Source organism: Octopus sinensis, linkage group LG8 (genome assembly GCF_006345805.1).
Source record: "Octopus sinensis linkage group LG8, ASM634580v1, whole genome shotgun sequence".
NCBI lineage: Eukaryota > Metazoa > Mollusca > Cephalopoda > Octopoda > Octopodidae > Octopus > Octopus sinensis.
This window is the reverse complement of record NC_043004.1, coordinates 86,490,867-86,516,522: the sequence shown is the minus strand read 5'-3', so window position 1 is coordinate 86,516,522 and position 25,656 is coordinate 86,490,867. Positions and strand designations below refer to the sequence as shown.

Genomic DNA, 25,656 nt, shown 5'->3' with positions numbered 1-25,656 from the left:
AATCCTCATGAAAAAACTGGATAACTCCCCTCCAATGAATTATGCCTCTGTTAATGCCAACAAGAACAAATTAAAGAGCGAAACATCATCATTGTTTTAGTACCCCTTTTCCATGTTCGCAAGGGCCGGACGGTATTCACTAAGATTTTATACGACTTGATGCCTTTCCCGTTACCAACCCAAGGCAATATTTTCCTATGAAGACACGTTTCCAAGAAAGACAACTGTCTGCATATGACGCATTGTGAAGTGAAGAAAACATTAACACAGACACAGGCGACAAGTTTCTTTCAGTTTGTCTACCAAATCCACTCACGAAAATTAGGTCAGCTCGAGACAGTGTCTTAAAAAGAGTTCCACTAACATCATGAAAGCAAGTGTAGAAAGAAGATACAATAATGCTAAGGATAAACTGTTCGGAAAAAAAAACATACACTAAAGAAAGAAAGAAAAAACCCACGGGATTGTCATAGGTAGATTGTGTATGATCATCTTTAACCATAAGGTCATCTCGACCTGGAGAACAAGTGATTCAGAACGGTAAGGGAAAACCTTTTTGTTTTCAAGTGTCAACGCTCTGCCGATCGCATTACAGAAGCTAGAGATTAACCTATATAATCTAAATTAAAGCACATTTTTCGTCACACTATTATATTATTAAGTAAACGTTAGTAAAAACAAATAAGCTGCTTTTAATTTAATGACACTGAAAAAGAGAAAGGAATGACAAATTTTTTTATATAGGATGAACCATACCTCAAGTAGTGGAGGTTGTGGTAGTAAGTATAGTAAATAAAGTGGGAACTGCGATGCACTGGTGCACCGCAAGGGGTATCTAAGTGCGCTGCGGGCTTTAAAATCTTACACTCTCATGCTTGAGTGTCGTGACAAAAAAAGTTTTATTTAGAAGTATGAATAATAAAAACAAAGTAAACAATTGTAGGCGAACTTTCAGAACAGCCATCCCACTTAAGTTGGAATTTCTGTTTAGGATTTTCTCAATTTTTTTTGTACCTACGTTTCAAAAGAATGGGGAAAGGGGTCGGGGAAACCCCATCGTGTCTTCGCAACAGTAACCACCACTAAAATGATCAATTTTTTTTTGGACAGAAAAATGTTTTTACAAACTGGCAAAAGTATGAAGGAATGAAAAGAAAAACGATAGGTGACCTTTGGTTTTAAGACAGCTTCATTAAATAACAACATTAACCTTTTCATTATTGTATTTATTTTGAGATGTTCTGTATTTCTTTCAATTATTTAAAATATAACAAAGAATTTAATTAAATAACTTAATTATCATTAAGCTAATGTTAGGGACAAAAATTGCAACTAAGGTTTGGTGGAAGATTTTAACTCAAAACTTATGAAAATAAGACATTTTGTACTACAGAACCAGAGGCGGTTTTAGCCAGGTTGGTAAGAAAAGGGTTAAAATAGTTTTAATTTTAAACAACTCCATTATACCGCATCCAGACACCTAAATGCATAGTGGCCTTTTGTGACTGCTAATATCACGAGAAGGTACTATACATGTAGTACTTCAGAAATAACAGCTGAGGTACACCGTTCCAACGTACTTATTATACCCAGCAACGAACAACATTGAGAGGTAATTCAGTGACTTGTATGTCGACGAATGATAGCCAGCACTGTTACATGGGAGCAATGCAATAATCCTTTCACGAAAACTTTTACAGAAAGAACCGACGGGAAGTGATGGCATTGTTCCTGTCGATTCACGTTTTATACTGTTTATCAGAATTCACAGCCGTGACTTTCGGTTAGGTTTTTAAAGAAATCCCTAACGGCATCCACGGTTTATGTTCACAGGTTGTTTTAATTTAGACCAGGGAGTGCGAAGGTAAAGAATACGTACGCCCCACCCGTTTTCGACGTAACAAAAACCGGCATTCTTTCGATATAGCTCGACAAAATCAAAACACTTCATTATGGGTATTTCCGTGGAAGTAAATGAGTTCGATTCCGTTTTCTGCATGGAAATTTGCGAATTTTACATACATGAAACATTGCCTTGTTGGCATAATTTCATTATAGCTATACTCCACAACCTACGGAAATACCCGAAGTGAAATGTCTCGACCATTTCGACCTATATCGAAGGAATGCCCCAAAACCCTAACCCCTGGTGTGCGTATTCTTTATTTTCGCCACTATATATATGTCAGGCAAAAACGAAATTCGTTGTTTACTGTTTAGTTATATGTCAGTTCACGTTTATGACAAGGCCGGTTAATAACAAACCCATTCAATCAATTTACTTTCAGTTTTATTTTGAAAACCACTAAACTGCTTTCTAACCTCTAACAGTAATTAACCCACGTGGTGACCATGTCGAAGCCGGTCGAATATCGCACGAAATGTTTATGTGAAGACGCTAGCACATTCGTTATTAAAATATCCGTTTAACTGAGTTTCTGTTAGATGAGATTAATATATAACCATGCCTTTCCTACGCCACGAAAGGTCTATGAAATACAGTAAATATTAATTTCTAATCGAAACACAATGTCATATTTTGAAAGAGTATAATTAAGACAGACCGTAATTTCGATCTTTGTACATATAAAATAGCGAACGAAATAGTAAACAAAATAAACTGTAATGGTAAATACAGGAATTCACTTTTTTTTGTTTGTTTGAAGTATTTAATATAGTTTCTTTAACTTTTAAATATATGCAGAGCAATGCTCAGATAATTATTTGAAACCTCTTGTAAATTTATCTGCGAACAATTATCGATTCTAGAAGGATGAAAAGCAAGGATGGCCACTCCGAAAGTAAAGATATTTAGTGGTACATTCTAAAGCAGATGGACATTTCTGGCGGAATTTTGGAATAGCTAAAAGAGCGGTTTTCTTCTGTAATATCCTCATGTTTCATACGACAGAAATTGAAATTGTGAGTCTGACCCCCACTCCCAATCTATTTATTTTTTTTTATATACATTTCTTTCCAGCCTTTCCGCTGAGGTAAGGGACTACGAAGGCACAGCTGTTCCAAAACTCTGCCGATTCCCTTAAGACGAGAGTGAATTGTAAATACCGTATTTTAACGTGTATGAGGAACCCTTTTTCTATCAAAATTAGGTTTCCAAATTTTAAGCCCCCCAAATTTGAGGGTTCCTTATACACGTTAAAATATGGTAATTAAGAATCTGCGAAAGTATACACGCCAATCAAAAATAACGAATCGTTTAAGTTCATAAGCAATGTAAATGTCAGTATGAATGAGTTCAACCTCAAGTACTTCTCCTACTTAAAAAAAAAACAAAATAAATATGATATAATAAATTGTCGCACTGGTCTCAAGGTTTGAACCATTAAAAAAAATAAAGATTTTTCAGATATTCATCAATGAATTGTTTCAAATTTGAATGTTTAAAAGCAGGTAAAAATGTGATTTCCCCACCGATGCTGTCAAGAAAATATCTAAAATAATAGCTAAAATATTTAAAAAAGGGGGGAAAAAATACATACATAGTGATGCAAATTTAGAGACTCTTCTTCGGTTAAATTCCATTGGTGTCGGTTGCGTGTAAACAAACAGGCAGAGAGAGATGTGAACCGTTGAACAAGGAGTGAAACAATCTATATGGGATCTCGCCCCAGTCAAGTTATTGTCACGGACAAGAGATTAATTTGCAACTTTAAATTTACTACTACTACTACTGTTACACACACACAAAAAAAAAAAAAAATCAAGTATTATGATTATCGAGACGGGGTGCGGTGGCGGTGATAGTCCTAGAGGGACGAGTAATGATATAAATAAAAACGAGATGGATAGTTGACATTGTTTCTGTTCTTTATTTGTTACGGGGTCACGAACTGGGAAAGCAGCAATATTTATCATAGCTATTGTGGTTTTTTTTTTTTTTTTAAATAGGAAAAGCAGCGAGGATAGTCATGGACACAATAGAAAAAGAAAGGAAAGAAGAGAGAAACGAGGAGTGGCAGCAAAGAGAAGGTTTATATTATTATTATTTTTTAAGACGCAAGCCGGCGGAATAGTAAACACGCCGGGCAAAAACGTCTTTAAGTTCTGAATTAAAATTCCGCCGAAGTCGACTTTGCCTTTCATCGTTTCGGAGTCGATAAATTAAGTACCATCGTCGATGTAAAAGACTAGTCCCCTCCCCACAAATTTCAAGCGATGTGCCTATTATAGAAAGGATTAGTATTGTTGTTAAAGGCGGCGAGCTGGCAGAATCGTTAGCATGCTTAGCGGTATTTCGTCTGCCGTCACGTTCTGAGTTCAAATTCCGCCGAGGTCGACTTTGCCTTTCATCCTTCCGGGGTCGATTCCAGTACCAGTTACGCACTGGCGTCGATATAATCGACTCAATCCGTTTGTTTAGCCCCTTGTGGGTAGTAAAGAAATAGGTATTTCGCCAGTCGCTACGTTCTGAGTTCAAATTCCGCTGAGGTCGACTTCGCTTTTCATCTTTTCGGAGTTGATAAATTAAGTACCAGTGAAATACTGGGGTCAATGTAATCGACTTAATCCCTTCCCCCAAATATGAGGTCTTGTGCTTCCAGCAGAAAGGATTATTATTATTGTTTGAGAGAAAAGAAAATTTAGCTTAGACCACGAGAATAATTTGCTCTGGACTAGATCGAATAACAAGAATGTTCAGTTGGTTTGTTGTTTGTAGTAGTTTTTCATAGGGTGAAGAGTGGATTTACAAAGGGAAAAAAATTGGGTGGGTGTGGATATTTAACCCTCGTGATGCACATTTCATCTAAATTTCATGTCAGTTTAAGTTCCTAATACCAGCTTAATTAATATAACTACGTAATTTACCGATTTAAAAAATTTTATTTTCAAAATTAATTGAAACAAATGGCAACGAAAAAGGAGCAATAACAATTTGGCACAAAGCCAGCAATGTTAGGGGAGTTCGTTGATAACCTTATTTTATTGACCGTGGAAGAATGAAAGGCAAAGTCGAACTAGACGGGATTCAAACTCAGAACGTAAAGAGCCGGAAGAAATGTCGCTAAGCATTTTGTCCGACGCGCCAACGATTCTGCTGGCCGTCTTCAGTTGCAAATTATGACATAAGTCCAGTAATTTTAGGGAAGGGGTTATGTTGGTCTGATCGATTTCGGTATTTGACCGGTACTTTATTATATAGACGTCGAAAGGGTGAAAGGCAAGGTCGACCGTGGCGGAATTTGAACTCAGAATGTAAAGAGCCGGAAGAAATGATACTAAATATTTTTGTACGAAGTGCTAACGATCCTGCCACCCCGTTACCTTGAATTTGAGATGGTTTTAAACGTTGGCGGTTTTTCGAACTTTGTACATATAAGTTGGAGGAAACTGAAATATAAACAGGATAGTCAAGACCGGTCATTCTTGTGATTCTTAAACGGTTCATCATTTGTTTGTAATATTTGAACGGTGACAAGTCTAAACAAATGCCATTCACATTTGACGGATATTTGTCCTCCTCTTTGTTGTTAACACAACGTTTCGGCTGATATACCCTCCAGCCTTTATCAGGTGTCTTGGGGAAATTTCGAGCCTGGGTTCTCATTCCTATGTTGTTATTATTAATATTATTCAGTTCACTGTCTGGAATCGAACTCGGAATCTTGGGGTTAGTAGCCCGTGCTCTTAATCACTACGCCATATGCCCGGGAATATGGGCGTAGTGCTTAAGAGCGCGGGCTATTAACCCCAAGATTCCAGGTAGTGATCTGAATAATAATAATAATAACAACAACATACCTTAGGAATGAGAACCTCGTCCCCTCAAAATTGCAGGCCTTGATAATAATTAGCATTATCTACTGTTATTATAAAAGAGGCAAGCTGGTAGAATCATTTAGAGTGGTAGAAAATGCCTTGCGGTATTTGTTCCGACTCATTACATTCGGAGTTCAAATCTAATCGAGGGTGTCTTTGTAACGCTCGTGCATGTCTAAAAGTGTCAAGGGGAAGGTTCAAAAACAAAAAAAAAAAAAAAACGTGACAGTGTGAATGAAGAAATATGTCAAATATGTGACTATTATTTGTCTTTACTCTAGCCAGCACCAATCGTTTCATCTTGCCTTATTTGCGCTGCAAGTAAAAACTACAACTGAAATCCTGTTTAAAAAAAGGTGGACGTCTTACGCCAGTCTGGCTTCTAAGTTGATGTCCGTCGTCTCTATACATTCAACATATTCCAACGTCATTCATGCTACAAGATCTACCTTCTCACATGTCAATTTGCCGCAGTCGTCACGTAAGGGTTATAAAGCCAGGTTGAAAAGCGAGGAAAGTAAAGCTCGCTGAACAAAACTAAACCACACTCCCCACACATCACACGCAAATATGAACTTAGGCAACAAAAATAGATAAGTTGTCATCTTTTTTGCCAAACCAGAAAAGTCCTTATAGTTAGTGTTTACTAACTGTTTTTATATTTTAGTCATTAACCCATAAAGTGCTAGGATTTGTACTTACATAGCATGAACTGCTGAGCACATTTTATGAAAATGAGACTACCATGCACACATAAAAAATTAAAAAAATAGTTAAAATATCTTCTTAGTATATAATGGTGGCAAGTTTTACATCATCTGAAAAGTCATTAGTTGAACTCGTAGTCCTCTTGCATTCTAGGGGGTATCGGAGTGTTTGAATGACATTAGACCCCAACAAACGCCCATAAATTAAATGCACCTATCTGGTGCCACAATTGTGCCCTGTCGACCCGTGCCTAACGGCCACCATCGTGGCCCGTCGCGCTTTATGTGTTAAGCTACTGCGAAATAAAATCTTAACCGGGATAAAAAGCTGGTAACAGTGACCATCTGTACGGTTCGGTTTGCTAGAAGCAACAGCCAAATCTACTCTAAATCAGATATCTTCTTTCTATTCAATAAAAAAAAGACAACAATGAAGTTGCAATAATCAGGACGAGGAGTGGGAGATAGATACTATGAAGACGAGATTTTGTCTCCAAATGCTGGTCTTAGTCATTGGACAGCGGCCATGCTGGGACATCGCATTGAAGGGTTCAGTTGAATAAATCGATCACAGTACTTATTTTCCGAAGTCTGGTTCTTATTCTATCGCTGTTTTGTCTAAACGCTAAATTGGGACATAAATAAACCAACACTGGTTGTCAAGCAGCGGAGAGGGACAAACACAAAGACACACACGCGTTACATACGATGAGTTTCCATACAGTTTCCGTCGACCGGGGACTCTAATAGATGACTCTTGTCCAAGGTGCTAATCATGTCTGCTAGATCAAGGCTGCGCTGGAGCTAAACAACAACAGTATCTTAGACAGCTGTCTTAGTATCATTATAAGCCCGAGGGAAAATCAGTGCATTGGGTCCTATAGTATTTATTGACAGCATTATGTATACATTACATACGCACAGACATATGTAAATGTATACATATCTATCTATCCATCCATCCACACACAAACGCGATGAGCTTTCACAGTTTCCGTTAAATTCGCTCACAAGACATTGGTCGGCCCGGGACTGTAGAAGACATTTGCCTAAAATGCCAAGGAGTGGGAACGAACGCGAAACCACGTGGTTGCAAAGCGAATTTCTTAATCACACAGCCATGCCCACGCCTATATCTGAACTACACATGTAAATAAACATGAGCAGGTCACAGCTGGAGTACTTTTGATCGTAGGTATGCGCGATCAAGATGACACGGAGATTAAAAAATATAAAAAAACGACCACCTCCACCTGCTGCTATTGTATTAATATATTGTACACACACACACACACACACACACACAGAGCAAAAAACAAACAAAACTGAATTCATAGAAAGAGAAGTTTTGTTTGACGGAGAGAGAGCACTTGGCTGGTGATAAATTTATGTATCAAATACCGCAACTGGTGGACTTCGACACCTCAGCGTTTATAGTTCCGTTGAAATTTATGAAGTTTTAGCCTTTCTTAGATAGACTGTAAGTACTTGAATGTTATCACAAGTAGGTATGATAATAGCCCGTTACTGTTCTGTTCTGTATAGATTCAAGTCGACCTCTGACACTTCAGGTGACCCCTCAAACTCAGAAAGGGAAGGAAAAGGTGAGGGAGAGAGGTAGGCATGAAAGAGGGAGATGGAAGGAGGGACAGAGAGGGGTAGAGAGGAAATATTCTAAATCTTCACTTTCAGAATTTTTCTCACTCTGAGATGAAATAGGAAACAGTTATTGGGCATAGAGAATCAATGACTCACAGACGCCAGCCATTTCCCTCTGATTTCTTTTTTTCAACCACCAGAACAACATAGGACTTATGAAAGGAATGCTTCATTTACTCAGAACGTATGAAAATAGTTGGGAATAAAAAAAAAACGACAACAAAAGAGAATGAGGGGTAAGTCAGTGTTAGCTTATTTAATGCAGGGATCATTAAAAATAGCTAACTATAAATAAATATGCGGCGAAGAAAAAAAAACCCTCAAAAAAGAAAAACAAACCGATAGTCTATATCGGTTAATGAGTAATAATCTCTTTTTGGTTATCTCACCCCCATTAAAAACTGGGTTATTCCCCCACCCCCGTTTTGCGAGAAATATCGGTACTTTTGGTTACCCTAACTAAAAAAATTCTTTAACCGTCAAAAGAAAAAAAGAAAAAGAAAAAGAAAAATTAATAAACATAAAAAGCGAAAAGATGAAACATCGCTTTGAATCTCTCTTTTACTTGTTTCAGTCATTTGACTGCGGCCATGCTGGAGCACCGACTTTAGTGGAGCAAGTCGACCCCGGGACTTATTCACACGGTTCCGAGTTCATCTTGTCTTCTACTATAACCTCGGGCCGACCAAAGCCTGTGAGTGGATTTGGTAGGCGGAAACTACCAAGAAGTCCGTCGTATATATGTGTGTGTATGTTTGTGTGACTGTGTTTGTCCCCCTAGCATTGCTTGACAACTGATGCTGGTGTATTTATGTTCCCGATAACATTTTTTATAACAAATCATACCATGCCTATCAAGGAGGCCAAACGCCAACAATGAGTTGAAGTACTGAATCAAAAAGACCACTTTTAATCCAATCTCTTGTCGTCACATTAACTGGATTTTTTAGTAGGGAGATATGGCAATTTTTTAAAGGGGGTGAGATAGACAAAAAGTACAGTCTTTTCTTTTTTCTGGGTTAGTTTGGGAAAGAAATTCAGACAAGTTCCACTCTTTTCTGGTCTCATCAGTAAAGCATAGAGTTCACTGTAATTACCTAAGAAGAACCGAAAGAGTTGCTAAGTAAACGAGCGGCTATAGGATTAACATATAATCTCCTCGATCAAAATTGAGAAAATAATGGCCAACTGCTGTAGAACTGATGAAAAATAAACAAGAGATTTAAGTGAATGCGAAATACACGCTAACATTTACCATTTTGTTTTATATTTGGTTTGTAAGATTCTTGATGTGAACTCGTGTGTTGAAACATATCTTGCTGTATTTTGGGAAGGTCATTATATCAATAATAAACATACGCACTGGTTCTATTTCACTTCTTTATTTGATAATTGGTTAACCATTTAACCAATCGATATTTTTGATTAATCGTTCGGCCAATCAATCAACAAAGTTTGTTACCATTCGCGACTTCATCAAGAACAGCCTCATCATCCAGCAGTCCTGGACTATAGAAATAGCATGTAATCGGTGAAGTCGAAAATGGTGTTGAAAGGACTTTGACAAGACTAGCTGACTGATTGATTGACTGAACGATTAATCAAACAATCAATTACTGAAATGGCCGATAGAATCAGCGCGCGTTTCTCATTGGCATAATGACCCACCCGAGATAAAAAAAAAAAATACGATTTACATCTGCTTTACATTGTTACATTTGTTTCTTAGCCCTAACTTTAAACTATAATATCGCATTAAAATTTAGCTGAGTAAACCCTAAACCCTTTCCAACCACTGTACTTCTTTTGAAAGGTAATATTACAGTAATCACTCGCCATATCGCGGGTTTCTGCGGCCGATAGGTATATTTTTTTTACATTTTAATTATTTCTGTGGTAAAATAAGCATTTTCACACCAAAAAAGTTGATAAAAATACAGTACAGCACTGCACTGTATAACACATTAAATAAAAGAAAATACGTAGTGTACCGTAGATGAGTAAACAAAGAATCGCACATACTGTATGGAAAACGAAACTTGGGAGGCAAGTGTCTGGTGTAGGTTTGTATTTATAATAAAACAAATATATACAAATTATAAAAAAGAAAAAAAATACACTACTATTTCTACGCGGATTTTCACCTATCGCTGGTTTTTTTGGGGGAACGTAACACCCGCGTTAGTCGAGATATTACTGTAAACCTTTCCCCATCAAGATAGGAACAAGAATAATTTGTAACGTATTCAGTCAGTGCCAATGCAGAACCTCTGGTAAATAATATACCAAGTCAACACAAATGAATATCGTTACATAAACGAAAGAGTGACGTTTATTAAATTTACACCAAACAACAGAACAGTGATAATACGTAGCATTATTTTGTTATTCTATCGTTGTGCATTGGCTTACTGTCTTAACTTGTAAGAAAGAAGAAAAGGTCATGTTACTTTTAGTAGGATGGACTTTTTATTTTCCTTCCTGTTTATGTAATTTTGTAGTAGTATTTTTAGATAAGACAAAAGAAAAAAAAAAAGATACTTGATTTCGGCATCTTTTGTAAATGCAGCAACAAAGATACTCTTTCATTTCAAAGCAGTCGAAGGACAAAAGACACTTGACGAGAAATGTTAATAGCATTTCATTTATCTTTTCTCTCTCTCTCTCTCATTTTATTTTTTTACTTGTTTCAGTGACTAGACTGCGGCCATGCTGGGACAACTCACTGGAAAGGTTTAGTCGAAAAAAGACCGATCTCCGTACTTATTCTTTTAAACAATCCCATACTCATACAATCGGACTTTTTTGCCGAACCGCTAATTAATGGGTGCGTAAACAAACCAACATCGGTGGCCAAGGAATGTGGCAACAAAGGGTACGTACACACACACACATAAATATGTATAAGACAGGCTTCTACACAGTTTCCGTCCACTTGATTAACTATTAAAGTATTGGTCAGTCCAGGCCTATAGCAGGAGACACTTGCACAAGGTGTCCTGCGATGGGACTGAACTCAAAACCAGCGATAGGAAAGCTAACTTCTTAACCACACAACCATACCACACTCCTCCCCCCTCTTTTCACACACAATATTCATTCTCTCCTTTTTCTTTATCTCTTCCTATCATAATCCTGGCTTTTTTATGTCTGTTTTTGCATATATAGTTTTCTCAATAATCTTTATTTTTTTCCGAAGAGGGATTTTTTCTGAAACGTCAACGCCTTCTTAATAACTCCACACCAATTTTATTAAACTATTCTTTTTTGACGAGGATCTTTTCGGTTTAAACAGCAGTTTTTTCTAGCGGTGTCATATGAAATTGTCACCCATATTATGACCCTAGTATCGATCTATTGCATTTCAATCTGGGTTAGGGTTCGGGGTGGGGGGAAGGGTATCTTTTTTTCTTCACAAATGTAAATAAACTCAATCTGTTTCTTAAACGAGGGACATATTCATACGGCACAGAATGTTTTTTTAACCTCAGAAACTGAAGAAAAAAACAACAAATATCTTACAAACTATAGAATTTTTTCAGTAAAGCCAAGAGAAAAAGATGTTTTATAAACACATTCTACCAGTATACGAAGTTTAACATTTTTTAGTTACCTAGAAATTATGTTAAAAACTGCCGTTCAAACCGAAAAGATCTTTTGACGAAACACCATTTAGTTTCCTAAAGCCCTGATTTTTATTTAACCACTCTTTGCTCGATATTTTTACTATCATCTCAAACTACATAGTTTTTATTTTAAGACTTCCCCGTAAATTCTTACTTCCAATTTTACATTTAGTCATGTCAATAAACTCCACTTTCACCTATCGCTCTTACCCTCGCTGACACACATATTCTAATTCCTGTTTAACTTCTACACACACAACAAGCAATATAACAATCAACAACTAAGGCGGAGAGATGGCAGAAACGTTAGCACGCCGGGCGAGATGCTTAGCGGTATTTCATCTGCCAATACGTTCTGAGTTCAAATTCCGCCGAGGTCGACTTTGCCTTTCATCCTTTCTAGGTCGATATAAGAGACTTAATCCGTTTGTCTGTCCTTGTTTGTTCTCTCTGTGTTTAGCACCTTGTGGGTAGTAAAGAAATAGGTATTTCATCGGTCTTTACGTTGTGAGTTCAAATTCCGTCGAGGTCGACTTTGCCTTTCATCTTTTCGGGAGTCGATAAATTAAGTAATGAATTAATTTAAGTAATTTTTAATACTTCAATTAAGTATTAGTGAAACACTGGGGCCGATATAATTGGCTTACCGCAACCCCAAAATTGTTGGCCTTGTGCCACAATTTCAAAGTAATCAACAATAATATTTACCTATGGGCTCGGAGAAATCCATATTGGCAGCAGTGTACTGTTGGTGGTTTTCAAACCATCCTATTTCTTCAGATGTAAACATTCCTGGAAGAAAGAAAGAAAAAAGATATCAAAAGAAGTCAAAACTGAGTTGGAAATTCCAATCATTAGGTCATTTAACAAAGAAAGAAAAGTGGGAAGGGAGTAACGTAGAGGAAACACGAAACGAAAGAGGATTTTAAATAACGGTGAGAGAGAGAGAGAGAGAGAGAGAGAGAGAGAGAGAAGGACATCAGTACAATGTGTATGTATGTCTTTTCTCTTGACAGATTGATTAATTATAAATGACCAGAGGGAGAGAGAGAGAGAGAAAGTATCGGACGGTCAAAATGCATTGCGGTATTTAGGCGGCGAGCTGGCAGAAACGTTAGCGTGCCGGGCGAAATGCTTAGCGGTATTTCGTCTGGTGCAACGTTGTGAGTTCAAATTCCGCTGAGGTCGACTTTGCCTTTCATCCTTTCGGGGTCGATAAATTAAGTACCAGTTACGCACTGGGGTCGATGTAATCGACTTAATACCTATGTCTGTCCTTGTTTGTCCCCTCTATGTTTAGCCCCTTGTGGGTAATAAAGAAATAGGTATTTAGAATCAACATTAAAAAAAAAAATTTTTTAATCATTCTGAGATGCTTAATAAATAAGTACCAATCAGGTTCCGGCGTACTACCGTATTTATTCGTGTATAAGTTGCAGCCCTAATTTAGTGTTGAATCTTTGTACAAAATATTTTCCATTCAGTTTTAGATTGCCCTGTGCATCAGACACCTCTCAGTTTTTCATAAAAATAAAATCAAGCATAAAAAAGTGCAACTCATGCACAAGTAAATACGGTTTATTAAATTGGTTGTGTCCTTCTAGAGAATTTCTGGCCTTATACCAATTCTATACAAATCAATATATCACTGGTGTGTGATTTCTGCCTTATCGCGTGGGTTAGTGGTCAGGGTAGTCGTTCATGATCGTAAGGTCGTGAGTTCGATTCCCGACGGTGCGTTGTGTTCTTGAGCAAGAGACTTTACTTCACATTGCTCCGGTCTACGCAGCTAGCAAAAATAAGTTATACCTGTAATTCCAAAGGCCAGCCATCTCACATCCTGTATCACGCTGAATCTCCACCAGGACTACGTTAAGAACACGCATGCCAGTAAAGTGCTCAGCTCCTTAAACGTTAATTTCATGAGCAAGCTGTTCAGTTAATCGGAGCAACTGGGACACTTGTCTTCGTAACCGACGGAGTACCAGTTCCTAGGTGTATTTTAACGAAAGTCTGCGACCCACTGCGCATTCTAGCAAAGAATTTCTTCTTAGAACCTACACCTCAAATTGGTACATTTTGGTTATCTCAACCCCATTAAAAATTGGGTTATCTCCCCTAGGTTTTCCGAAAAATATCGAAACTTTTGGTTATCGCCTTTAACTAAAATATTGTTTAACAGCCAATAAAAAAAAAAAAAAAACTGAAAAAAATTAATAAACATATAAAGTGAAAAGATGAAACCGTTTTGAATCTGATAATATTTTCTATAACAAATACAAAACTGAAAAAAATTAAGCATCTTACTGAATCTAATAATATTTTTTATAACAAATCATACCATGCCTATCGAGGAGGCCAAACGCCAACAATGTGTCGAAATATTGAATCAAAAGGATTTAACTCTTAATCCAATCTCTTGTCGCCGAACTCGATGTTTTAGTGGGGAGGTAACCCAATTTTTTAATGGCAATTTTTTAATGGGGTGAGATAACCAAAAAGTACCCTCAAATTATGTAATATATATTTCGTACTTATCTGTCTCCTCAACCGTTGATTATCATAATTATCATATACCTATTACTATAATCATTATATCTAATCTTCCACTTAGTCTGCCTTAAAAGGCCATTTACACAGCAGGCATCAATCATCTTCGCGACACACTTAAAAGCAATATACTTTCTCCTTTTACCGCACCAATATTTCTGACTAAGCAACCTAGTTTAGACTAATAAAAATAATAAAATAGCGATACATTCCACAAGTCATAACATCAGTACCTAGACTGACCTGCCAAACAACATCCGTGCTACTTACACTACCTGTCAGTCATCTACTCCAACCACCCGAACCCCCTTCACCTACACACCTCCAACTATTCAAAGCACCCTTCCTTACAAAACGGTGTTAAAAGGAATGGACCCCCAATGCTGGTTGCCGCTGCTGCTGCTTTTAATAAACATCCCAGAACCAACTCCATCGGCACCTGTATTGACATGTAACACGTGTCAGGCTTTTAACGGTCTTAAAGCATTCATCACCACTGTCGTCGTTGATTAGCCTCTCCGCCCTGATTTAGCAAGATGTATGATCAGAGACGTTCCAACCGTGACCATCAGCATCTGTATTGACATGTAACACGTGTCAGGATTTAACGGTCTTAAAGCATTCATTCACCACTGCCGTCGTTGATTAGCCTCTCCGCCCTGATTTAGCAAGATGTATGATCAGAGACGTTCCAACCGTGATGTCAGAGTCGGATCTTTTAAAATTCTTTCTAACCACCAGAATTTGCCAAATTTTACTAGATTTTTAAAAACGTTTTCTACATTGATACTCTTTCACTCTTTTACTTGCTTCAGCCATTTGGCTGCGGCCATGCTGGAGCACCGCCTTTAGTCGAGCAAATCGATCCCAAGACTTATTCTTTTTAAGTCTAGTACTTATTCTATCGTTCTCTTTTGCCGAACCGCTGAGTTACGGGGGACATAAACACACCAGCATCGGTTGTCAAGCGATGTTGGGGAGACAAACACAGACACATAAACACACACACACACACACATATATATACACGACGGGCTTCTTTCAGTTTCCGTCTACCAAATCCACTCACAAGGCTTTGGTCGGCCCGAGGTTATAGTAGAAGACTCTTGCCCAAGGTGCCACGCAGTGGGACTGAATCCGGAACCATGTGGTTGGTAAGCAAGCTTCTTACTACACAGCCACTCCTGCAAAAACTTTTATTATTAATAATTTCAAGAGTGGGGAGGGGGATGAATGTGATTTTCATCATTTGCAAACAAAACTACAACAGTGTGTGTGTGTGTGTGTGTGTGGGGGGAAATGGTGGTTGGAAAGAATTTAAAAGGACACGCATAAAAGATTTGGCTGCTATTTCTAACAGATCAAGTGACTGCATGGAGGTCAACTACATATCGGTTCCAACTTACATCCTTTGTTCTAACGTTATACCGTACTGAAAGTCACTTGACCACGCCACCCCCCGTTCCACGTTTATAGTTCATCATGTATCGACACATTTCAGCCTGAAACAGCTGGTGACTTCAACTACGACATCATCACACAGCTGAACTTTGTCTCAACCCTATAAAAATGTTTCATATAATCCCTCAATCAAATAATAGACCACGTGGGAGCAACTTATTCGAGAAGCGCCCACCACCCAAGGTAGTTTTTTTGTTAGGCGTGCCATTCAGATAATCCCGCAGGCCGCAATTTGCCCATTACTAATCTAGATGTAGTAAGCTCTATAATAACAGTCTGAAGCCATTCCATCAAGATTTAACGAGGGAGTATCTACACAATCGCTTGACCAGCTAGAAATAGTAGCCACCCCCTACTATTTGCTTAAAAGAAAGGACACGTTGTATAATGTATTCCTATTTCTTTGCTACCCACAAGGTGCCAAACACAGAGAGGACAAATAAGAACAGACAAACGGATTAAGTCGATTATATCGACACCAGTGCGCAACTGGTACTTATTTAATCGACCCCGAAAGGATGAAAGATAAAGTCGACCCCGGCGGAATTTGAACGTTGTATAATGTATTCCACGATGCTCCAACAGACACAGTTGGAAGCTGGCGTGGTGCTTAGACAACAAAAACGATCTTTCAGTGCATGAACCAACGAAACCATCTACATAGTCGCTAAATTGCTAGAAATAGAAGCTTAAATTTCCCGAACCCACAGTCTACAGCAGTGGTTCTCAACCATTGTTTGCCTATGAAACCCTTCTGATTCCTATTTTACTCGGCTGGACTCACCCCGCCCACCCAGATATTCGATGTTTAAAAAAATCCCATTATATTTTTATAATTAAATATTATTATGAATTGTTTAAGAAAAAGATGTTGAAATACTTTGCGCATTGTAGAAGCATAACCAATTTACCGCACATAAATTTTAACAGCAAAATCTTATGCGGGGCCCGCCCTTCGCTGCCCCCCTCGTCTCCCGTCCGCCGCCGCCGGTCGAAATCGGCCTCTTCGTTTCGACCCGCAGCGGCCCGGTGTGCGGCAGTCGGATCGCAAACCGTTTTTGCTCCGCGAACGCTTCTTCGCGCGTTTCCCTGTCGGTTGAGAACCACTTCATAATACAATAAAATTATTTCGATTTGCTCCAAATGACGGTGGTCAGACATTAAAACCAAACATGCCCTTCGTTTGTTCAAAATTAGTCTTCATTCGTTTAAAATTCTTTATCGTTAAGAGCATCGTTATTATTGATATGAAGGCTGCAAATTGGTAGAATCGTTAGAGAGTCGGTAAAAGTGCCTTGCGGTATTTGCCCCCAGCTCTTTATGTTCTAAGATCAAATCCTGCAGAGGTGTATTAGCCTTTCGCGGCCGATAAGACAAAGAACTAATTAAGTACTAGTGTCAATGGCATCCATTAATCTCGTCCCTTCAAAATTGTTGGCCCTGTGCCTAAATTAGAAACCTTTATTAATGATATCACCAAGACGGAGAGCTAGCAGAATCAGCAGAGCACTGGATAAAAATACATTGCGGTATTTTATGGAACTCATTATGTTCTAAGTTCAAATCCCGCCCGGGGTGGATGAATTAAAATACTATTTAAATTATGGGGACGTAAACAAACCAGCACCGGTTGTTAAGCGGTGGGTAGTGAAACAAACAGACGCGTACACACATATGCGACGAACTTCCACAGACTTTCCGTCAACCAAATTCACCCACAAGGCATTGGTCGGCCCGGAACTATAGAAGCCACGGTGTCGCGCGGTGGGATTGAACTTGAAATCACGTGGTTGCAAAGCGAACTTTTTACCCACACAGCCATATCTGCGTCTATGAAGATACCTTTTTACAAATATATTTTTTAAAAATCTATTTTCTATTTTTTTTTTTGTTATACTTTAGTTTCCATTTACGATGTAGTTGTTAAATTTTCTCTTGATATTCTGGCTTGCAATTTAAAATGTGTTATCGTTGTTAAACTACGTATTTTTGAATTAATTCAATATTTCATTCAGTCCAGCATTTATTACTATTCACAAATAATTGTTATATGAATAAATTATCTCTCTAAAACAATTGTTTCATTTAATGACTAATTAAAATTATGCGATGAAGGCGAATGGAATTAAATATTCTTTTTTAAAAAAATTAAATGCAAATTACAAATGTTTCAGAACGTGGAATACAATAAAATTACGGGGGGAGGGGAGAGAAAAAAAGTGGTGGTTACTGCCTGCAAAGGCACGGTGAGGGTTTGCAGGCAATTAATAAGGCCCCGTTGTTTTGAAACGTAGGATCTAAAAAGACGGAGGGGGGTGGTGGAAAAAATCTTGACCCTGATGGAGAAATTCCGACATATATGGAACACAGGGTCATCTTAAAAAATAAGCACACAGAGCAGTTGCTAGGGGCCCAATTATGATCTATGTATACTGTGGTTAGCTGTCAAAAAAAGAAGAAAAAAACTACTACAGATCTCAGTACATTGATTGTCTCAGAGACCTGTAATGTTGCTAAGACAGCTCTGGTGGGTCAGCTATTTGGAAAGTTCGTCAATTATGCAAGCGGGGGTTGTTTGTAAACTACAGCGGCTACTGTTTGTCACATTTCAGTATGGAACAACTGCCTTTAAAAGCAATTCTAAACAATGAACAGAATACATACTTAATGCGTATGTACCATTAAAAGCCTTCTAAATTACGGTATTTATCTTGAGCGAGTTTCTCATGTAGACTTGTAGTGTTAAAAGCACAGAAAAATATCAGGAGCAGGGAAGGTTGCTTAGCAGCGGCGCTGGAATTGATAAATCTAGAATTCTGCTTGTTAACTTCACCAGTAGCAAATATCCACGGCACCATCTTCCAAGCAACCTCAGCTGCCAGCTGATAAAGTTAAATAGTGATTGTAAAGCCACCGATGTTGCATTTGTCTGGCAGGTTACAATAAATAAATAATAGTCATTATTGGCAACAGAAGCAATATTAGTTCAAAATTATTGATAAGAGAGACTTGCTCAAAACGAAAACTGCAGTTTAGAAGGTTTTCAATAGTATATACACTTGAAGTAGGTATACAGATTGCCAATTCCGAACTACACCACTTCCGTCGCTAATAATGAACTCTAAATAATATACGCTGATCGATCAAATGTTAGCCCAGTTGTAACCAACCCGTCAACGTTTTTAAAGCGCATTGTGTATCTAAGACATTATCCAACATATCCTTTTGTGAAATGAACTCTTAGGAAAGTGTGATTACGTTAGATCGTTAGATATTGTTGCTTTCACTTTCACTTTTGTGTTGTTTTGCAAATGACTTTTTTTTTAAATCCCAAAAGAAAACAAATTTACTCAAAGATCGCCATTAACCAGTTTTTATTGCATGCCAAAATACTCAATCCCAACCAAATAATAATAATAATAATAATGGTTTCAAATTTTGGCACAAGGCCAGCATATTCGAGGGAGGGGATGAATCGAATACATCAACTCTAGTACTCAACTGGTACTTATTTTATCGATCCAAAAAGAATGATAGGCAAAATCGACCTAAGCGGAATATGAACTCAGAACGTAAAGGCAGACGAAATGCTGCTATATATTTTGTTTGGGGGTGCTAACGATTCTGTCAGCTCGCCACTTTAATTATAACAATAATTATTTCTAATTTTGGCACAAAGCCAGAAACTTTGAGGGGTGGGGACAAGTCGATTACATTAACACCATTACTTGACTAGTACTTTATTTTATCGATCCTGAAAGGATGAAAGCCAAAGACGACCTCTGCGGGATCTGAACTCAGAACGTTAAGAGCCAAAAGAATTACCGTAAAGCATTTTGTCCGAAGCGTTAACGATTCTGTCAATTAGCCTCAACAGTAATAATAATCTTCACCGGTTGCCAAACAAAATCGTACCAGCTGCTGATTGATGGAAGTGGAAACAAACTTAATGATCCCCTACAAGTTTAAGTAATTTGCACTTGGTACGGTTTTATGTATATTAGTCAACAAGATCTGAACAATTTAGACCAGGGCTGGCAAACCTGCGGACCGCTTGATACCTTTTTGAAGTATTGTTTAATTTCAAAATAAAATTGTGTAAAACATTTGTCTCAAAATAAATAAAAAATTCATAAGTGGCAATAAAGCAATAGCCTACAATTTTATAATTTTAAACAAACGAAAAGTCTGAAAAATTCTTGATTCTGTAATTTGATTATTTGACTATTAGTGCATAAAGTATACAAGCACCCCCACCCACTTTCTGTGATTAAAGTGGCCCGCAATCTAACTCGAGTTGACTAGGCCTGATTTAAACACACTAAAAAATATCTGATACTCTCATTATGACATACGCCAGTAGCATACTTGTAATGTTATAAGGTTTGCAAAATGAAAAATTAGGAGTTCCAAAAAATTGGTCAGCTATTTAAAACAATACTATTTATAGGAAATTGACATTTTTTTTTTTTTTTACATATTAAACGTACATGACTAAACCTCTAAGTATACGAATGTAAATGCGTTTAAGAATGTGCAAACAAGACTGTTTTCGCTACTGTCCACCTACTCTTTTACTTGTTTCAGTCATGTGACTGTGGCCATGCTGGAGCAACGCCTTTAGTCGAGCAAATCGACCACAGGACTTATTCTTTGTAAGCCTAGTACTTATTCTATCGACTCGGCAAAACAGAGCAATAGAATAGGTACCAAGTTAAAAATAAGCACCGGGATCGATTTGACTAAAAACCTGAAGGTGGTGTCCCAGCGTGGCCACAGTACAAAGACTGAAACAAGTAAAAGATAAAATGTATATATATATGTATGCACACACTTTCACATTATATACCTGTGTACATATATAAATACACGTGTGATGAGTTTACAAAAACGAGATAAGGGAAATAACTTAAATGGGCTAATGGCAAGAAATTCAAGCCAGCAATGATGTACTGAATACATCATGAGAAAAGGAGGGGGAGGGGAAATGAAAGTTAACTAAAATATACAACTTAATTTAGAGTGGGGGAGAGGAACCTTTTCCTTTCTCCTAAAGGTACAAGAATTGAAATTTGGTGGGAGGAGACTAGTCGATTACATTGACCCCTCCCAGTGCGTAACTGGTACTTAATTTATCGACCCCGGCGGAATTTGAACTCAGAACGTTCAGACAGACGAAATACCTATTTCTTTACTACCCACAAGGGGCTAAACACAGAGAGGACAAACAAGGACAGACAAAGGGATTAAGTCGATTACATCGACCCCAGTGCGTAACTGGTACTTATTTAATCGACCCTGAAAGGATGAAAAGCAAAGTCGACCTCGGCGGAATTTGAACTCAGAACATAGCAGAAGACGAAATACCGCTGAGCATTTCGTCGTTGGAGCAGGGAACCTAATGCTACTTGTTAATGATTCCCAACGAAAAGGGGAGAGAATATCAAAGGATTAGGAATTAATGTCAACGAAATTTAAATTTCTTTTACAGGAATTAGCTAAAATTTATGTTATTGATCCATTTCAATAATTTACCTTGGTTCACATCACTTTGTGTAACTAGGTAAATTATACTGGACAACAACATTCTTCACCAATCCTCATTTCCTACTCAGAAAATCTCTGTCATCTGGTTAGAGCAAATTTGAAATGATTATGATTTACAGATGAGGTCTAATAAATCTGGAACACGTCTATAGTTGTCACTTTGCATGCTAACGAAGATCAGGTCTACTCTCACCTTAAATGTGGAAATTCAATTAACTGAGAAATTCTTTCTTTCTTTATTGGAATTATCTCCTCTTTTCTTTGAGAGTTGCAAACAATCGCCATTAGGTTTTGTTTACTTTCTCCAACTGAGAGGTAAATAATGATTCGTTGAGAATTGTTTTTGCGTCTGTCATTTAGTACACACCATGACCTATGAGTGAGTGTGTGGAGTGGAGTATCATATTAAATATTTCCATATTATGAGCATAGTTATTTATTAACCTATGTAAGTGTGAAAAGAAATATTAGACACAGGTGTGTCTAAAATAACAGAACAAGACTGCACATCAAGGGTCAAAGAGAAGAGAGATCCTAAATAGATACATCAAAGTTGACAGTGAAATCATCCCAGCCTTGAGGCAATAGAACAGCAAGAATATTTTGGAAGCAAAATCATAATTATAAAACTATTTTTCACACCAGGCACAATAAAATGCACTAGGTTCCCAAACTTTTCGGGCTGCCGCCCCCTTGACACCTAGCGCTCCCATCCCAACTAACCATCACAAACATAGATATCTTTCTGAAGCAAATTCAAAGCGAATGTATTTCACAAATAAAACGTAACCTAATGAACCCATTATTTTGTTGTTTTTACATGAATTGCCCCAATTGTTATATGAATCGCTACTCCATTATCACCCAACTTTTCTTCAATGTTCCCTTGGACCTTTTCACCGCCCCCAGAGCGGCAATACTGCCCACCTTGGAAACCACTGCTCTAAGACATACATAACAAGAAAAAGGCCTGTTTTTCTTGTGGTGTAGGTATCAGATGATGCAGACTGCAAAGAGTGACAAGATCTAGCCAACCCATGACAGCATTGGAAAGAAAAAAATGATGATGATGATGGTGATAATGACATATTTATATAATGGGTTTTTTTCGTACCAAATCCACTCACAAGGCTTTGGTTGGCCTGAGGCTATAGCAGAAGACACTTGTCCAAGCTGCCACGCAAAGAACCAGTCAAAGCTGCCACACGAAGAACCAGGTTCAGTTAATAATATTCCTATAAAACATCCAACATGTAAATGAAATTATAATAGAAGACTTGAATGTATGAGATAAAACTAAATACCATAATCAATTAAATTCAGCACTTTTATTGTGTTGCCTGCAGAACAAATACAGATGACTGGTAACAACACATAAAGAAATTATGCTGTCATTTCATGAATTCTTTCTAGATTGCAGCTGCAGATAACACAAGTAATGATTGCTACATCTGTGGATTCTATTAATATTGTTAAAGACAAGAATGGTTGGTGAGCTAGCAAAGTGTGAGACGAAACACTTTATAATGTTCAGTGTTTATTAGTTTTGACTTCAAAATCCTGACGTGGCTCATTATATTTTTTTACCCCACAGCAGAAGATGAAACCAGTTCCATTGTCATATTGGTATTTCATTTTTTTTCTTCTTTTAGTTGACTATACTCTTCCCTGCTACGAGAAAATGTTACTTTTGTGATTGATAAAGAAATTAATTTGGTAGCCTAGCAATATTAACAATAAACAGATGAGAGCTATATCTAACAAGCTACTATGTAGATGTTTGACTGACCAGAAATAATAACCAAATTTCCCTCAACTGAAATTCTACTTCTTAAAAAACAGGAAAGCAGCATTGGAATAATGTAGTCCTAGATACATTATACATGGAAAAAATCTAGGATATTCATTCCTGGAACTTCTTTGATCATAGACCTGCTCAATCAGGACTAAACTATGATCAACAACATTGCTTGGTGATGACAGCAGTGGCAACAACCATGACCACCACAATCAGCCACCTTTACCAGATGCCCTTCTTATTGCCAATACCCACTTGTTTCTACGTAGGATAATAATCTCCAAGTCAATAGAACAATAAACACAGCCTGGAGATAATTTTATGTGGAAAACTGGAAACGAAATGGCAGTTTGAACGAGCCTTTAGTTTTACAAAAGTTGTGTAACATGTCAAGAAGCCTAGACACGCTTTCACAGTGGACTGCAAGCAAAAGACACCTTCAGCAGGTTATTGTTTACAAACCAGTGAGCACAAGGGAAATAGGAACTTATTAACACAATCACTATACACACACACACACACAATGGTGTTACTCTTCATGCTGGTTCCACATGAAAATCACCCACTACACTCATGGTTGGCATTAGGAAGGGCATGCAGCTGTAGAAACCATGCCAGAACAGACAATGGAAACTGGTGCGGCTCCTGGCCTTACCAGCTCCTGTCAAACTGTCCAATCCATGCCAGCATGGAAAATGGATGTTTGATAATATATGTACAAATATTCATACACACACAACAGGCTTCTTTCAGTTTCCACCTACCAAATCCACTCACATGGCTTTGATTGGCCTGGGACTACAGTAGAAAGCACTTGCCCAAAGTAGCATGCAATGGGATTGGACACAGAATCATAGACTCTTTTTACTCTTTTACTTGTTTCAGTCATATGACTGTGGCCATGCTGGAGCACCGCATTTAGTCGAGTAAATCGACCCCAGGACTTATTCTTTGTAAGCCTGGTACTTATATCAGTCTCTTTTGCCGAACCGCTAAGTTACGGGGACCTAAACACACCAGCATCGGTTGTCAAACGATGTAAGGGGGACAATCACAGACACAAACATATACACACACACACACACATATATATACGATGGGCTTCTTTCAGTTTCCGTCTACCAAATCCACTCACAAGGCTTTGGTCGGCCTGAGGCTATAGTAGAAGACACTTGCCCAAGGTGCCATGCAGTGGGACTAAACCCGGAACCATGTGGTTGGTGAGCAAGCTACTTACCACAGGAATCTAGCAGTATATACATCTTTGTCAATATCTCAATATTTATAATTTTAATAGGTTTCATCCCCAACTGTCCTCAAGTGTTTTACTCGTAGATATGTACATCATATCAGATTGTAGCTGAACTAGGAACCTTTAGTTTTAAACTAAATGTAACAATGCTCTTATTGTTTGTACACAGGTTGTTGATCACAAAACTAGATGTGATTCATAGAGCTATGACAAAGATGATAGAACAAGAATCAAAAACAGGATCTTGCGATCATGAGTGCAACCACAAACCATTAGGCCATGTGCCTTCACAATTAAGCAGTAAAAGGGAAAAATACTGTCAGACTAAGATTACATGTTTTGGCCTTATTCTGACCTTTTCAGCAAAAGAGAATCAGAATTTGTGAATAAATAATCACATCTTGGCGATGGGATTAAATAAGATGGTTTAAGTAGTCAAATTTGTTATATCATTTAGCTTGGATGAAAATGTCAAAGTTATAAATTATGATATCTCACAATTGTTCTGCTTCCTTAGTAAAATGAATGAGCAAGAAAAGATGTGCTTCTTTCCTTCTGCATTCATTTAGTTCCACTAAAAGAGCAGGACTGGTCTTACAATACCCAATATCTTCATTGCGCAGGCATGGCTGTGTGGTTAAGAAGCTTGCTTTGCAACCATACGGTTGTAAGTTCAGTTCTACTGAACAGCATCTTGAGTAAGTGATTCTTCTATAACTTTCAGTTAACCAATACCTTCTGAGTGAATTTGGTACATAGAAACTGTGTAGAAGCCTGCTGCTGTGTGTGTGTATATATCTATGCATGTGTGTCCTCTCTGACCCACCTAACAACAGGTATTGGTTTGTTTATGTTACCTTAACTTAGCAGTTCAGCAAGAGACTAATGAAATAAGTACCAGACAAATAGGGGGGGGAAGCACTGGGATTGATTTGTTCAACTAAAACTATTCAATGTGCGCTTCAGCATGGCCACAGTCCAGTGATTGAAACAAATTTAAAGACCAGTTTCTTTTCATATCTAGATGTGATTAACTTTTGCCTTCATCTCTAAGGAACGAATAAAATTAACTGACAATTCTTCAAAAAAACAAACAAAAAGAATAACTTTAGTCAGCCATAACCCTTCGAACATATCTGGCCCGAACATTCTTCTTGTTTTATGCTCAAACTGGCCAGATCTGACCTCTTACACATACCTTACAATGTTATTCTAAAAATAATCACATCATCAAAATCTTGAGACTCCAAGATAATGCATGGCTAATTCAAAATAATG

General features: G+C 37.7%; 1 protein-coding gene across 7 annotated transcripts in view; it reads right to left on the bottom strand.

Annotated features, from left to right (window-relative positions):
• The window catches only part of LOC115215102 (homeobox protein TGIF2), an 82,381-nt gene that overhangs the window by 5,827 nt on the left and 50,898 nt on the right, over positions 1-25,656 (bottom strand). For 6 of the 7 annotated variants that reach the window (XM_029784269.2, XM_029784267.2, XM_036505533.1 and 3 more), the window contains one exon: positions 12,479-12,562. In XM_029784269.2, the coding sequence (XP_029640129.1) occupies positions 12,479-12,560 (82 nt within the window). In that variant the 5' untranslated portion in view covers positions 12,561-12,562. Of the gene's footprint in view, positions 1-3,500; positions 3,697-12,478; positions 12,563-25,656 lie in introns of those variants that run through there. The other variant, XM_029784273.2, reaches the window with a different exon arrangement.